This window comes from Saccopteryx leptura, chromosome X, assembly GCF_036850995.1.
Source record: "Saccopteryx leptura isolate mSacLep1 chromosome X, mSacLep1_pri_phased_curated, whole genome shotgun sequence".
In the NCBI taxonomy this organism is placed as follows: Eukaryota; Metazoa; Chordata; class Mammalia; order Chiroptera; family Emballonuridae; genus Saccopteryx; species Saccopteryx leptura.
The window spans coordinates 78726124-78744020 of NC_089516.1; the positions used below are offsets into that span (position 1 = coordinate 78726124).

At 35.3% G+C, this 17897-nt stretch overlaps 1 protein-coding gene across 3 annotated transcripts in view; it reads right to left on the minus strand.

Moving 5' to 3' along the window:
• NRK (Nik related kinase) overlaps positions 1-17544 on the minus strand; it is a 155219-nt gene extending 137675 nt beyond the window's left edge. For all 3 annotated transcript variants that reach the window (XM_066357137.1, XM_066357136.1, XM_066357135.1), the window contains exons 1-2: positions 17428-17544; positions 10383-10448 (exon numbers count right to left, since the gene is read on the minus strand). In XM_066357137.1, coding sequence (XP_066213234.1) covers positions 10383-10448; positions 17428-17484 — 123 coding nt within the window. In that variant the 5' untranslated portion in view covers positions 17485-17544. The remainder of the gene's footprint in view (positions 1-10382; positions 10449-17427) is intronic.
• Between the last annotated feature and the right edge of the window lie 353 nt (positions 17545-17897).

Here is a 17897-nt window from a genome sequence, read left to right on the forward strand (position 1 = left end):
ATCACATCAGTGTTTCAAGCACTGCTCCTACCTACTTCCACTGCTGTTTAAACTGGTTGAAAAAACCTTTTCTTCACAAATTTTCCTAAAACTGATATATTAAAACCAATTTTAAATTTATAAGCTAATATCAACTATGCTATTTTTGTATATCTATTTTTAGGTAACTGTATTATTTCCACACACAGAAATATTTACACTTATATTTAATTAAAATTGTAATTGAGATGCTTTTTAAAATATTTTTTAGATTTTATTTAGACAATTAATTTTAATGAGGTGACATTGGTCAACTAGAGTACATAGATTTAGAGAAAACATCTCCAGATCATTTTGACATTCGGTTATATTGTATACCCATCACCCAAAGTCAAATCGTCCTCTGTCACCTTTTATTTGGTTTTCTTTATGCCCCTCCCTTCCCCCTACCCCCTCCCTCTTTTCCCTTCCTCGCCTCCTGGTAACCATTGCACTCTTATCTATGTTCCTCAGTCAATTCTGTGTCCCATCTATGATGGAATCCTACAGTTCTTAGTTTTTTCTGATTTACTTATTTCACTCAGTATAATGTTACCAAGGTCCATCCATGTTGTCTTAAATGATCCTATGTCATCAGATGTTTTTCTTAAAAAAATTTATGTTTATTAATTTTAGAGACTGGAGAGAGAAAGAGAAAGTGGGGTAAAGAGTGGGAAGTATAAACTCATAATTGCTTCTTGTATGTGCCTTGACTGGGCAAGCCCGGTGTTTCAAACTGGAGACCTCAGCATTCCAGGTCAATGCTCTATCCACTGTGCCACCACAGGTCAGGCAATAATTGGGATACTTTTATATGAATGACCAAAGATACCATATTATAGATTATCAGTCTCAGCTTTTGTTTAGAAATATAAATTTGTATCCTCCATACACTTTAATATGTCTTTTCTGCCCTTGGAACAACTTTATAAAATCAAATTGATTATGTTATTAAAGATATGAGCTCATATATTGCATTATTCATACATACCAAATATAGAATTTGAATATATCTCCAAATATCTGTATGAACTTACTGAACAGATTAGGGTAGTTTTGGGAAAAATTTTTAACTGTTAAAAAATTTTAATTGGGGTGTCTTGAGAGCACAAACCCCACCTGTGATTTTTACTTTTACCTTTTGTTCTTATCATGCTAATGCCTCTTCTATCTTTAATATTTATCAAGAAGCAGAACAAAATTTTGGAATAATGCAAAAAGAAAAAAAGACAAGCCTACAACTCAGCCTAGGTTATATTCTACAGTTGGAGAGGTATCATGACCAAGACAGAAATATTTCTTTTTTTCCAAGGCCTTTAAGCCTCAGTACTTTCCACTAATTTGGTACCCTGAGCCTCAGTTTATTTAGCCTATGTTGGTTCATTTCATCACCTTTGCAAATATTCAATATCAGTTCTCTTACTGAGGAAAAACTTGTTCCAAGATTCTCAGTTAGAAACTTCATTAGACTTTCTTCACCCGGGGGGGGGGGGATGATAATCTTATTTCTTCCCTCCTTTTACCCAATCTCACTGTAATTCTACCTTTCCTTTCTGTAACCCATCAAATATAGAGGCCACAATCATAGGGAAAATAATCTCCTTCCTCATGTTTACTAAACTAAATCAATAAAATGATCCCCCCTCCAAAAATATATTTTCTGATCATTCTAACTAGCTCTAAGTGTCTGACACAGTTCTTGGAACATAGAGGGCATTCAACTGATATTTAAAATTTTTTTTATCATGGAAATTTTTAAATGTTGAAAGCAACATTTTAATTCAATGGATAAATTCAATATTTCTTATAATAGTGCAACCTGAGGGATTATTTAATAAAAATTAATTGCTATATTTGAAGCCTATTATCTCAAGAGAGTGATGTTGCAGGAAAAAGGTGGAACAAGAGAGGGCTATGGACTTATGATACTACACTGGAAAGGCACAACAGCCTAAAGAGTGGGTGGCCTCAACTCAGATTTAGCTTCCGTTCCTGCTTATAAGTCTTGTAATGTATAATGAAACATACAGTGTTATGCACTTTATGGATGCTCAAGCAATATTTGTTGGCTGACTTAATTGAGCTATATTTGCAAAATGGCAAGGATGTGAGGAAATTTTCCTACCTAAAAAGAAAGCATTCACAGTGCTAGACATTTGGTAGGCAAATAAACAGTATAATTTCAGTCTAAAAGGAAAAATACTCAAACCCTATCCAATAGGTCTAGTAGCTAGGCAACTCAAATGTCAGCACCATTTTTCTGAAACTTAATTTAAAATATCATAAATTGTATGTCATCAAATTTGAGGACCTTTCTTTCATGCCTCTCTGTTCTTATTCCCTGCCCCAACTTCAAATCTAAAAAATGTATCTAATAAACCTAAATCTCACCTGTCTGGTGAGAATTCCAAGTAACAATGTGTCCGGTAGATATTTAAAAAATCAAATTTAAGAGTTAAGCATTGGCTAGTGTTTTAAAAACAATCCATTTTCAGTGGTGAACTTCCGGAGTGCAAGCTATTCAGGAATTTGCTTATGATCATAATGCCACACCTTCACACATCCAACAACCTGCTGACTACCAAAGAACAGATGGCTGCTCTGATATCTCTCAAGAATGGCTGCTTACTTAAACCCTGGTATGATTTCAGTTTAAGAACAATAAGATATTTGGGGCAGTTTTTTCCTTCCACCAACCTTAACTGGGTTTCAACTAGGCATCAGGCACATGTGACAAGGAAGTTGTAGACCCAATTGTAAAAGTTTACCCTATTTTAGGTTCATTTGTCCTTTTCTGGAATGGCTGCTTTGAACCTTTAACGACTCCTGTTTCTTCCCTCAGTACCTACAAGTGGCTATGTGAGAATAAGTGATTGAGGTTCAGGATGCAGTCAAGATTTTGTTAAGATCAACAAACTGGTTCATTCATTTTAGAGATTTAGCTTATTGTTTTATCCCACTAGCATTCTGCTTAACAAAATGATGTTAACTAACAACATAATGAAGCATCTTGCTTTGCCAATTTACTGGCTACCCAGGTAAACCATTGCATTGGATAACATAGTAGTTACTGAGCTAAAAATAAGGTCTCACTATCAAATGGTAAAGTAGAGAAAATAATTTAAAAAACATAAGAAAATAATTTTACTTGATGAAATGGGGACTACTCAAACTAGTAGCCAAAATCAACTTCCATTTTTCAAAGCAGTAAAGGGATTATAAGATAGTTATTAATATTTTGATGACACTAAGAACAAGAATAGTTTACATTTTATTGAGCTCTAGGCACTGTGCTCGGTATATTGTTGAAGAGCTAGAAGAAGCCCTAGAGATTATCTATTCTAATACATATATTTTATAGATGAGGAAAAGGGCCCAGAAAGACAAGTTGATTACACAGTATCAGTAGGAGATTCAGGTTGCCATCCACTGTTCAACCCTTAAAGGGTCTTGGTCTCTTTCTTAAGATGTCATGAAATAACTGTGGTATCTCTGTGTATACAATTCTTTGGGAAATTTTAGTTTTTAGTAGTACCATTATAAATTAGTTCCAACCTATTTTCTTTTTGCTAACATAACCTCACACAAATGAGCAAATTCTAAATATTCCTTCAATTCAAATGACAACTCTTACATCATGAGACTAAGTGAAAAGTATAATGGTGAAAAGGAAACTACATTTTATAAGTCTATTAGGACCAAAAAAAGAACAGTACTTTCTTTTAAAACAAGAGAAAAAAATAAAAGTCATTATTTTAAGTGAGGTTTGTATTGGCAGGATGTGGAAGCGAGTAGAGAGATAGGTATCTAATTAGAAGGAAAAGAAGGAAAGGAAAAGGATTTGTGATGTAGAGAGTGTGACGCAGCCCTCATTTCAACATGCACAGACCTCAGCAGATAGCTGGAAACTTGCCAGAGAACGAGGACTTGGAAACAAGCTGGAAGACATTGAAGAGATTTTAACCAAAACAAACACCAGCAGGGGATGTGTTTGGCAGCACTGAAAAAGCAAAGGACTCTATTAGTCACTCTGACATTAATTTTGAATGGTATCATGCTTTCATTTTGTTTTACAGAGTTTGCTGCTATCATATATATACATGCATACATATGTTCTTAACCTAAATAATACTACATTACCAACAATAGACATACACAAAAGAAAAATACAGAATAAGTATTATATTCAGTATCTCACTATTAACCATGTTTATGTACATGTTTTAATATAACTATAATCAGAGTGTACATATAATATGAAATACTTAACGACTTACATATAGTTCTGTGTTGCTAGATATCTTCATAAATGTTGTTTTTCAGAGCAATGATATATTGCGTGGGTATAAGGCAATGTACTTCATCTTATTTTTTACTATTTAGCATTATGCTGAATTTTTCTTTTTACAAATAATAGCAGTAGTAATAATGATACCAATAACTACCTCTAAAAGATATCTACCATGTGCCAAGCAGTTCATACATAAAATTGTTTCTAAGTTTATCAAATATTGCAAGGTAGGTATTATTTAACTCCATTTATTTATTTATGTATTTATTTATGTATTTATTTATTTATTTATTTATTTATTTATTTATTTATTGTTTCTAAATTAAGTGAGAGGCAGGGTGGCAGAGACAGACTCCCACATACACCCCGACTGGGCTCTACCCAGCAAACCTCATCTAGAGCTGATGTTCTGCCCATCTGGGGCCACTTATTTAGCTCCAATTAAAAATAGTGAAATTTATACTCAGAGGTTAACTGAGTTGCTCAAAGTCGTAACTAATTAATGGCCAATTAAAAGATAAATCAGTCTGCCCGGTTTCAATATAGGCCTTTTTTCCACTATAATATGCCATTTTTGTGCTAAAGTGGACAGCTTTATGCTATTTCTATATTTTTGGTACTTGTCATATATTTCCATAAGTAGGGTTATTAATGTAAAGAACATGAACACTTTTTAAATGTTTACTTCATTTTCAAAATTGTTTTCCATGAAGAAGGTTTTGCTGTATAGTTTTACCATCTCAAAACTTTTTACAGAAAAAATTAACCTAAGGTAGAAAAAAATAATGTCACATCAGTAAGTGAAAAAAGAAAAACTAACATAAATAAAGCATCTGTAATCGTCGACCTTCTGTAACACAGAGGCTACTTTGAAGATTTGATGGTAGAAAGTTTTCTTTATCATTGTATCTGAATAGGTACATATAACATTTTTAAGAATTATAAATGTGTATAGGCCTAGCATATGTTAAATGCTTTATGAAGGTTTGATTACAAGGAATTGACATGGACTTCTGGCTCCTGCTGATGATGTATAAAGCTGGCAAGAGTACAGTCCCTACTCCAACAACAAAAAAGTTGAATAATCTACAAAATCATAATTTTCTTGAACCCCAAAAGAATCTCAAAGGCAACCAACTGGACTTAAATCTGAAGAAAGAAAAGCAACTTCAAGGGGAGATGGGACATGTGTACTGGCTCCACTGTGGCTGCCTGGGGAAGACAGGGTCACCATAGTACCTGGTGCAAAGAATTCAGCTAAAGTTTTATGAACTGCTAAAGGCTAACATGAGAGCACAGTGTCCTTAGAAGCCACAGATACAATAAGAATTTATACATATGTGCAGGCTTTTCTCCATGGATTTATAATAATAACCTGGTGAAGAGGAGATGCCATTGCAGTAAGAAAAGCATGCTACCATGTCCAATTCTTTTCTTGGTTATGAATAAAAGTCTTAAGCTCTATGGAAAGGGCAGCAAACACTGCCCCTCTCTTCCAAGGTACAGATGAAGATGTACTACAGCTTGGCGAAATGTAAAAAAAAAAAAAAATAGTAAGTCCTTTATTTCTTGGGGAAGACCAGGAATTAGTCCTGTGACTTGACCATTTAGAAGTGTCCTATCAGTAGCAGAAGATAAAAATAACTAATAAAGTCCAACTCTCATAATCTAGAGGCACAGGATCTGCTTGTGAATGAAGCTGAATCAGGAAAACAGAGAACTCCTCCCTGAGCCACACCAGTTTACAAACACTTAGTATGAAAACAATAGCAGTATACCACCAAGGGAACCACAACAGCATGGAGAGAGAATCTCCAAGGCACAGGTGCATAGGGAAGGTCTAAGACTGAGAGTAGAGTGGAATATTGAGAGAAAGCATTCAGCAAACAGACCCTGGTGCTTAGCACAAGGCAATAGAAGAATTTGAAGCAGGTGATGAACTGAAGGTAACCATAGCAACAACATAACCAAAACATAGCTCATATTATTATATTGACTCAACCTCCAATATTAATGGCCTAATAGGACAGGAGTGACTGTCTGAAGGCATAAATACTGTTTTACATATGATGTCTGGCATTCAAACAATAAATCTGAGATACAAAAAGGAAGGGGGGAAAAGCCCACTCTTAAGAGACAAAACAATCAGTATAACCTACCTTATAAATGACTTGGATATTCAAAGTATAAAACAGAATAGTTAATATAACTCTGATTTATATGTTAAAGGCTTTAGTGCAACATGAAAAACATGTATAAACAAGTGGAGATTTCAGTATAGATATTACCTATAAGAACTTAGTGGAAATGCTGGTAAAAAAAATACTAATAAAGCTAATGAATGTCTTTGACAGTTTCATTAGTAAATGCAAAAGCTGAGAAAGGAATCAGTAAAATGAAAAAAAAGGAGGGAAAATTGACCCAAACTAAAACACAGAAAGAAAAAATGAAAACAAATAAATGAACATAGGAACATATACATGCACACAAACAAATAAAAAACAAAACACAGCACCCAAGAGCTGTGAGTTAATATCAAATGGTCTAACACATACAAAATTATATTTAAACAAGGAGAAGAGAACAAGGAAAAAATATTCAAAGAGACAGAGGTCCTCCAAATAATATTCCAAATTACACATACAAGAAGCTCAGAGAACCCCAAGGACGATAAATACCCCCCCACATACACACATGAAGTTTTATATTTAAACTGCTGAAAAACAAAGATAAAGAGACAACTCTTAAAGGTATTTGAAGAAAAAATACAAAAGAGCAAACACAGGAGGACAATAAAGTGGTATCTTTAAAGTTCTGAAAAAGATTGTCAACCCCAAATTCTACACCCAGTGTAAATATTTTTCAAAAATTCAGGAGAAATGAGGACTTCTCACCAAAAAAGCAGAGAGTTCATTACCAGATGTCCTGCACTATAAGAAACATTAAAGGAAGATTTTCAGGCTTAAGGCATATTATATCCAGACAGAAAGCTGGATGTACTCAAATAAATAAAGATTCAAGAAATAGCTCAAATGAATATAAGTATATATATTTTTTTCTTTTTAAATTGTATTTTAAAATACAATTGACTAAAAAGTAGTTGCATGGAATATAGGAAATGAAGTAGTACTGTGGGATTTTATCATACGTAAAAGCAAAACATATAACAATAATAACCATAGTACACAAGGTAGGACATCATACTGTGTGGTAATAGAATATTACTTGAAAGTATACCATGTAATTCAAGATGTATTTTGAAAAATATTGCCTGACAAGGTGGTAGCACAGTGGATAGAACATCAGACTGGGACACAGAGGGCCCAGGTTTAAAACCCCGAGGTCACCAGCATGAGCACAGTCTCATCTGGTTTGAGCACAGCTGACCAGCTTGAACCCAACCAAGGTCTCTGGCTTAAACAAGGGGTCAGTCCATCTGCTGTAGCACACACACCCCCCCGTCAAGGCATATATGAGAAACCAATCAATGAACAAATAAGGAGCCGCAACGAAGAATTGATGCTTCTCGTCTCTCTCCCTTCCTGTCTGTCTGTTCCTATCTTTCCCTTTCTCTGTCACACACACACACACACACACACACACACACACACACACACACACACAAAATCTTCATTTGGATGGTAGTTACATGATAAAATTGTGCACTGAAAGTAGTGATTTTTTTTTTTCAGAAGGGAATGAGAGAGGAGTTGCAGCAATAAACATCATGTGTTAGTTGTGGCAGTTTAGTTGTTCATTGATTTCTTGCTCATACCTGCCTTGAGGGGGATGGGTTACAGCTGAGTCAGCGACCTCTTGCTCAAGGCAGCAGCCTTGAGCTCAAGGCAGCAACCTTGGGTTTCAAGCTAATGACCATGGGGTCATGTTTATGATCCTGCACTCAAGCAGGTGACCTCGGGGTTTCAAACCTGGGTCCTCAGCATCCCAGATCGACGCTCTATCCACTCTGCCACCACCTGGTAAGGCTGAAAGTAATAAAATTTACTAAATACAAACTAGTAAGTCCTTGATGTTGTTTATAGCTTCTCCAAATTTTGATAATATAACATATAATGAAAATCAATTTTACCATTGTCTAATTGATATAAAAAGATTTAAATTACTATAGCATCTCATCAACATTTTAGCAAAACGACACTCAATGAAACAATGTTATTTGAGGATACTGCTATGTACCTCAATAAACTGTAGTTAAAAATAAAAAGGAATTATCATGCATAACTCACCTTTTTACACTCTTGAATTTTCTCTTGTTTGTGGCATCACAGCTCTGATGACTGATGATGAGAACCCATCTTTTTGTGCTATCTAATCTTACCTTTTTGTTTTACATTTTACAAGTGAGGTTTTTATTCTTAAGATATAGTGGTGTAGAGAGCTCTATACCTTCAAATCAAACCAAGTACACATACACACACACACACACACACACACGCATGCACCACTCATAATTAAAGTGTATGTAGATCCATGAAGATGATCAATGTGCCATAAAGAAGATGAACTTCTATGTATAATGTGTAGATATTTATGTATAACATGGCAAAATTCACCTAGATCACACAAATGTTAACTAAGCATTCAGTCTGAGATGCAACTGAGGTGACCTTGGCAATATATTTGCATCTGTATGATCACACTGTCTATAGCTCTGGGTCTATTAATAAGGAAAGACAAAATGGTTTGAAAAAGGCTTTTGTCATGAACATTAGTATTGTCTTTGTTTCTTATACTCTTTCTGCTTATAGGGCACTTCCACAATACTTTTTTTTTTTTTTTTTTTACTACTCAACTTCAATATTATAAGCACTTTTGTGAAAAATTTAACCATCTCCCGCATCCCAACCCAGGTAGATAAATTAAAAAAAAAAAAAAAAAAAAAAAAACATTCTGGGAAGCTGCAGCCCTAAAGGTACAAGGCTTATCTCAACTAGAAAGAAGGTTTGCTAGACTTAGAACAGGACATCTTTGTACAACCCTAACACAGAAGACCTGTGATCAGCCTACAGTAAGGATCAGCCTAGGAACAGTGATATGGCTTTTGAAGGAAAGGATTGGAAAAAAGGAACACTAAATTTGTATAGAAACTTATGCAAGATTGAAAAAATGTCTGTTCCCCATTTTAGAGAGGGAAGAGGGCAACCAATCAAGGTGAGAGGGCCACGAAAGCACCCTCAACTCCAAGCCATCTTTTAACACTGCCCTGCTTCTGCCTACAGTGCATCAACATCATGTTCCAAAACCAGCCTTTTCCTTGGTTATCTCATATTTATTCTCCTGATCTGTTTACCTACCACTTCTGCAAGGAGTTCAATCTAAAGTTAGCTCTCCTGTTATATTCTATTATATCACTAGGAATTTTCTTACAGAGAATATATTACAATTTCAATCATACAGTTATTTATTTGTTTGTTTACCTATATATGTACCTTCCCCACCCACCTCACACACATTTAATCATTTACACATTTCTAGACCATAAGCTCCAGGTGAACTGGAACCATCTGTTTTGTTCATCACTTTATCTCCAGAGGGTATCACGGTCCCTGGTACATACTTATGCCTAATAAATAATCACTAAATAAATACAGAGCTTTTCTTGTTAGATTCTTAGGCAAACTCTGTCACACACATGTGCATACTCATGTACACAGTATGATATAGAATGTATAAAAAATTTCCTTTTTGTTACATTCAGTTTAAAAGTTGAATATGAGTAAATAGAATGGTATGGAAGTATAATATAAAATAAAAGGTGTTTTTATTTCAGTACATCTTATTTAAATTAATTTCTTTTTCCATTGGTGATTTTATTAATTCTCTCTTAGTAATTTTTAGATCTTATGTTTGGTTGTTTGGGTCACTATAGATTAACAATCTATTCTTTGTGAAATAGTTGTCACAGATGTCACTGTGCTAATTTAATTTGATTCATCTCTCAAAATAAAATATTGTGTTTTGGCATTATTTGATTTGTAGTGTAGAGTTTTGACTTGCAATCACTGCTGTTGTTAGAAAAGTAAGTATAAATATGTAATCTATCTACACTTACCAAATAGATTCTTCCATAAGTGCCAAGGCCAATGGTTTTATCCAGTGAGAATATTCCAGTTGGATCCTAAAAAACATGTAGAACAAAATTGTCAATCTTTTTGAAAAAATATGCAAGTATTCAGTTATCTAGAATGGTATTTCAAATCTACCTTGTTCCCTTAGAATGGGAAGAATGTGTCACTTAACAAAAGAATATACATGTCACAATCTGGCTGGACTAAGTGTAGTCATTTATAAAAAAGAAACAGTAATTGTACATTAATTATCATAAAACTGTAAAATACATACAATTGTATTTAGTTGTATATATACCTCATAATATAATAAGAGAGAATATTAAAATAGAATAAGGTCATTTACTTACCATTGAAATACCTTTTTAATATCTATTTTTTGAGTGCTAACCAAATAGGCTTCAGAAGGATTAGGTTACAGCAATGATGAGTACATAGTGGATATAAAATCTAGATAACTTTAAATATAATAATTCTTAAGAAAGTATATCATTTCTAAATATGCATAACAAAGCAAGATTATGCAATTAAAAGTTAATCACCAAAAATACTAGGCAAAACTGGTTTTGTTTGTTTTCAAACTAATCTTTGCATATATTTTTATGACACAGTTCACTGATATTTTCATTATCTCAAGCTTAAATGTGGCATCATAGAAGACAAAATGTAACATGTTCATTGGTAAATTTCTAAGGTTTCGATATTCACCCTTGAACATTGCTTTCTTACCTTAAAATATGGATATTCCCTTCTCATTCACCACAAAACAAATTTTTTTAAAAATTTTATCACTGCTTAAGCTTTTAGTATAGAGGATTATTATGCAATTTTATCAAAACTTATATGACATATGAGTATAAGCCAGTATACACAAAGTGGTAAGTGTATTGGCAAATTCTTGAAAGTTCATGTGCCTTATAGAAAACATATTTTATATATATAAACTTTGTTTAATCTTATTTGAAAACACTTTTGTTACTGTGACAAATGTGAGCTAAACAAAAAAATATTGAGTATATGCAAGGTGTATACCAAAACTATAGACTCCTTAAAGCTGGTGTGATATTTGTATAACTGTCTTAGGAAAATGACACAGCTCTGTGATTACTTCAGTCAACAAGTATTCAACTGGACAGAATCAGTAGACTGGAGTTTTAACCCCAGCTCTGCCATTAATTAATTATATGACTTTGGTTAAGTTATTTACTCTCTTTGAGACTTACTTTTTACATATATAAAATAAACGTGCTGTGTTAGGTGATTTTCTAGATCTAGCTCTAAAATTTTATAAGAAAGAAAATCAGATTTCAGCATTTTAAAATCCACATGCTTTCACTGGATTGATACAACCATTGTTAGAGAAAACAGCAGTTTACTTTCTTAAAATCATCATCAAAATTAATGTCACAAAATACACACAGACTATCATTATAAACAGCTCAGGGAATATACTTCCAATGAAAATTTAAAAGTTACTTATAATAACAATTTTTAGGATTCAAGAGAAAAGAAAAATATATTTTATAGTGACCTAATATTAAGCATATCATTGTTATTATAACTCAATGAAAATTTTATGGGAAAATGTTAGCCAACAAATGAGTTGCTAAGCTTTGACTTGACAATTTTATTACTTTAACATATTTCTTTGAAGGATATCAATGAGAGATTTATATGAAAAAATATTAATTCTGGAGAAATATTAAATCTGGCCATCTGTCAAAAGAATCGTTTATGTTAAACAATTCATATTAGTAAACCACTCTTTGTTATAGTTAAGGTTGAACTTGAGCTGAAACAGATACCATATATTAGAAAAGTACTGAATTATCTGAACTTTATTTCTGAATCTTTGAGCACAAACATCCTAAGTTACTTTCATCATTTTTCTACCCCTCAATAACATAAATATCTTGGTCATAAATTTTGAATTCAGGTATCTAATTACTCAAGAGGAAAGAAAAGGAAAAAAAGAAAGAAAAGAAAAACAAATAAGTAAACAAAAAAGTAAATGTACAGGAACTATAAATGCCTGTGAGATTCTTGGTGGCCTTATTTTATTAATACTCATCTTGTATAGAAAATTTGTCCTACTCACAAATGACCAAAATATCTTGATTCTCTCCTCATGCTCACTTTTAATTTAAATAAAGGTGTTAATTTTTTTTTGTTTTTAAAGGCAGCTCAGCATAGTATTCATCTATTCTATAATGCTATTATGTAATAGTTCTCATCCCCCATCTTCACACTAGTATCTTTCAAGATTAAATTATTGTCAAACTTGGGAAAAAGAAGAGCTATGCTAATTACTAGGATAATATTACTCACTTTCTTAGATCAAAATTTCCACTTAATTATAGTCAAAGAAAGTTTAATCTGGTCCCCTAAGGATGGAAACATGAAAAAGAAAAAAAAAATTTTTTTTTGTCACTGTGAAGTTAAAGGACTACATCAGAGAGATCTCCACAATTATACGGTCTTCTTCTCTTCTGTACCACACCAAAACAAGATAAGCAAACCAGAAGATCTTTTCATTTATGATTGCTATGTCAATTTGGAGATTATTTAGTGGTTTGGGATGCATTGGTGTTTCTTTTGGTGGGGAGAAAAGAATTAGCAATCAAGAAATCCCAATTTGTAAAAGTTACTTTTCAAAATAAATGAGTAAAACATTTTTGAAGCATAAGATGTTAGGCAAACACTTTATATTGTGTTGTATTTTTTCTGTATCTAAATGATCTGCTACAATTTAAACGTCCTAGACTGATTGCCCCCTCCCCCGACACCTAGTATTTTGGGGGACTTATTTTTGTCTTCTGAATTTAAAGAGAGGAGAAAGAATAAGAATCTTAATGGATAATTTTATTAATGGCAGAGATGGGGGTAACAGAAAGAAAAAGAACCACTAGAAGGCAGTGTTCACTGGTTGTGAAAGAGACTGAGAGATAGAGGCTGATTGAACAGAACTGAAATATGGCAGAAATTAAATTAAGAAAAAAAGGGAACCATTAAATGGTCAGTATGGATAGCAATAAATTTCAGATTTAGGGTAGCAATGAAGTAGATCTAAGAAACACATTTCAGTAGTCAACTACAGGAAAGAAAAAGATTGCACAGTACCTAGAAGAAATAGCAGAGGCTTTTCTTCTTTTGTTTTAAATATTACAGGTAGCAATTTTATGTAAAGTCTTAATGGAGAAAAAACCTGAGAAAAGCAGATATTACAGTGTCAGTGCCGGAGTGAGTTTCAGAGCTAGTTGGAAGAATAGACTTTAAAATTCAACTTGAAAACTTAGAAAAATAATCTTTTCTTCTAGACATGTGTTTCTCAAACTGAACTATATTGACTCTCACTACATGAGAATCATGTAGGGAATTTTATTTAAAACAAACTTCTTGGCCCTACCATGGAGTTGTGAAATCGGAATTTCTGGGGATGAGCTCTAATATTCCCAGATGATCCTTTTGTACTATTCTTGTGCATTAACATAAATCCCACTGTTCAAGCAACTAGAAAAAAAGACAGAGAAAACAGATTGAAATACAGTGTCATGCTGAGGTGATGCTCTAGAATGTGTAATGGAAGATATCCTGAATATTTCCATTTTTGCGGACAAGAAAGCAAAAATGCTTCAAAAAGGCAGGCTAATGGACTTGGTTAAATGGAAAGGTTCTCATGACTGGGTGTGGAAAACAGGTTTGGTCTGGATGGTGGAAGACTGGAAGAGCTGGCATTTATATTTAAATATAAACCTAATGTAATTCAAATACAGTTTTTGGATCATGTGCTATTTCAGATCACCACTGCTACTACTGTCCTCCAAACCTGTCTAATCCTGACCCCAATATAGATTAGGACTACACATGGCAGTGTCAAATACCAAGGCCACAGCCGTAAGGAATGTCATTACCATACTGGGCTCAGAAGGCAAAGGCAACTATCATACTGAAGACATGCCAGATTTGGAGATGAAGAAATACTTTCCAGTCCCAAGGATTGAGTGACATTGGCATAGGAAAGAGGAGGAGGAGGAGGAGGAGGAGGAGGAGGAGGAGGAGGAGGAGGAGGAAGAAGAAGAAACACACACACATACACACAAAGACATAAGGCATTGCAATTTTTTCCAAAAAAACAGCAGAAACCACAAATCTATACTTTTTTTTTATTTTGTCAGCTATGGTAAATATTTCTTCAATAGTCAATCAGAAAAAAATTACAGCAACCTAAAATTAACAAACAAAAATGTAGTTGATTTGTCATTCTCTGGTTATATTGATTCCCTTATGTTTCTAACTTTAGGGTGTTATGCAAAAAAAAAAAAAAGTTAGCCCTTGCCCCTCTCCTGCTTTCCAGTTTTCATTCTTACTATTTTAGGTTTAAAATACAATATCTGTGTAATAACAAGAATACCCAAAATAACTTCCATCACTGTCTTTAAATCCCAATTTGCACAGTAAGCCTGACTCTCTCAAGGTTTTGTGTCCTCTTTTAGCTGGCCAGCTCTACAAAAGGCATAATATATCAATCTTAAACTAGACCCATGTTTAATTATTCTATACTCTGCAAGATTTTTTTTCTCAGTGTGAAACTCTAAGCTCTAAATCAATCCCTTGTTATGTGGCAGTTTCCAAATTGGTATATTTGGTGTTCACAGATGCCAACCTTCTAAACTTTATATATATCCTATTGAGGATAATTACTGAAAGGGTTCCCATCATATGCAGGTTTCTTTCCTTGCTTTATCATCTTTACTTTTTATCAAACTGCAAAACTTTTTATCAAAACTTCCAAGGGGCTGACTTAGATGTTGCTTGGCCTCTTCATTTACCTTTACTTTCTCAGAGGCTCAGGAAGTAAGTCAAATGCCAAGAAGTTCCAAATCACTAAAAATAATGCCCCAGTGATCAAAGTAACAGTGAACTTCCCTCATCTCTAAAAATATGACATAAAAAATTGTAAAAGAGATGCTACTTTTCTGCTAGATATCTTAGAAGTTAGAGCTGGACGTTTGAGGAGAGGGAATAATTATGCATAATTTGTTCAGATGATGACGACATTTGCAGTATGTTATAAAATTACTCCTGTATGATAAAAATTTAGAAATTGTTAGAAGGTAAAAATTTTAATGAGACTTTCATAAAGCCTGTAAAATGAAGCCAAGCATCAATGCGTGGTTTTGTGTGTTACCCCTACTCCTACTTTCAAAACCAATTTTGGATTTTTTCCCATCCACACCACCATTAATCCTCAGAAAACTAATATTCCATGGAACTGCAATGTAAAGATTATAGCCTTTCTCTTTAGCTCCTCTGCTCTCACCAAATTCTTATGTCCTGGGGCCATGACCAGTCTGCTAGTCTGGGCCATTTCCCTCCATTTTTTCTGTGTGTGGCAATAAAACCTTCTCTTCTCTTTCTGTGGGTTTGAAATTCCTTGCTCTGTCATTTCTATGAGGTCCTTCCCATTCCTCTCTAGTCAAATTTAGGAAAGAGTTTATTTCAGTTTGCCCATGTGTGGCTTTACATATTTGCTCTGATTCGTGCTTTTCTTTTTCTCTCCCTATCTCTCTTTCTCCCACCATACACAGAGACTTTTGGAGGAGGGAAATGTATCATTTGTTGGTTTAACACTTTTACTTGGGAGCAATTCTAAGCATATTTTGAAAGTTTTGTTCAGAGAGAAAACCACCAATCAAGGCCTCCATATTCATGTACGCATGGGGTGCATGCAGAATTGAAGGAGATTGAGTCTTTTAAAATTCTGCGGCTTTATCAAGCTGCATCAATAACCACAATGTTAATATTTGTAATTAAGCATGTTTATTTAAAGGCTAAGAACAACTCGCTAAAATGTCCACGTGTATCACTTCCTGCTCCACAGCATTCTAGTGTGAAATTATATAGGTGAGGTTGGGAAATGTCCTATTTTTGCGGGGCACAGGCGTCTGCTATCATTAAGAAAACAATCTTTAAATGCCAAATATGAATAAAATTAAGAGACTGCATCTTTGAATAGCCCTATAACCTCAAGGTTAATATTTAGCTTTTCCAAAGCAAGCAGGCCTGCCTGAACTACAATTGCCTGGGGATCATTCCAGCACATGCATGCTTATTCCCTTTCAGAGTCCAGGGGCCCTTTGCATTCAAGAGAGGGTGCTAGTGAAATGCCAATCTAAAAAGAGAACCTAAAAAACGGATTTGGGTGAGATCCAGTATCTGCCAGAAACTAGATGCCAATGAAATAAATGACACTGCTAAAATAATAAGTCTAGTAATAACGATGGTGATAATAGCTCACCAATCAGTTATAACTTTGGAAAAAAGTTGGACATTCGGAAAAATGAGAATTCACAATCAAAACATAAGAAAAGGCTCAATCTGGATGGCTAGTGTGAGCAATACTTTTGTTTTTAAATTGGGGTGTGCAAAATTCACTTCTTCAAGAGACGTCGAGTTTTTCCCTCCAGCAATATCCAATCGGGAACAGTGCCCTGGCAGAACGAGGTTTTAGAAAGTGCTTTTAGAAAGCAAGAGAAGTGAAACTCCAATGCTTTAATTTTCTAGCCCTCTGTCATCCACAAGGAAAGGTCATTTCGCGACAGTGGGCATCTCTGCTGGCAAGAGAAGATGGAAACGACGATGGGGCGGTAGGGTGACAGGGAGGACTGCTTTCAGGAAAGCATGCTTCGTCTCCCCCTGTAGTCTCTCCTGGAGCCCAGCTAGGACAGGTACAGGAGCGCTGCTGCTGGCAGCACATTTAGAAAACGTCCTGCTGTTTAGGGTCACAGAACCGCCACATATTATTATCCCTTCTCTACCTTCACCAGTCCCTTTGCCTTTCTTTAAGTTTGGCGTGGACGGGGTATCCAGGGGGCGTCTTTTCCGTAAGCTCGCTCTCCGGGTTCCCTCCTGCACCCGCGGTCCCGTCGAAGTTCTAGCCTAGCCTAACTTTTGGACGTCTGTTCCCTCCCCGGGTGCTTAAAACCCAAAGAAGCAGCACTTTGGGGGGTATTAGTCACTTCTACTCACCGGCAAGTGGCCCAAATCCGTTACCTCCTTGTCCCTCCAACCCCCAGGTCCTGCCATGGCTCCGAACGAGCGGAATGAGAGCAGGCGACTGGTTTAGGCACGCTGTGTGTGTGTGTGGTGGTGGGGGGAGGGAGTCTGAGGTGGAAGCGGTTAGGAAGTTGAAAAGGGGGAGAGGAAGGGAGAAGGGAAAGGGCAGGGGGAAGGAGTGCGGGACGGGATTTTGTGGCGTGGGAGATAGAGGAGGGGAAAGTGTAGGGGAAAGAGCTGAGAGTGGAGGGAAGTCGGAGTGAGAGAGGCGGGAAAGCGAGTTTGGCTAAGGTGAGAGAAGAGCCGGAGTGTCCGTCTCTGAGACCAAGAAGCTAGAGAGGGGTGCTCGCCGCGGAGAGCGCTGTGTCTGCACCGGCGGGGTGCGCCTCTTTCAGTGTGGGGAGGGAGGCGGTGCAAGGCGGCGGGGGGGCCCCCGGAGCAGC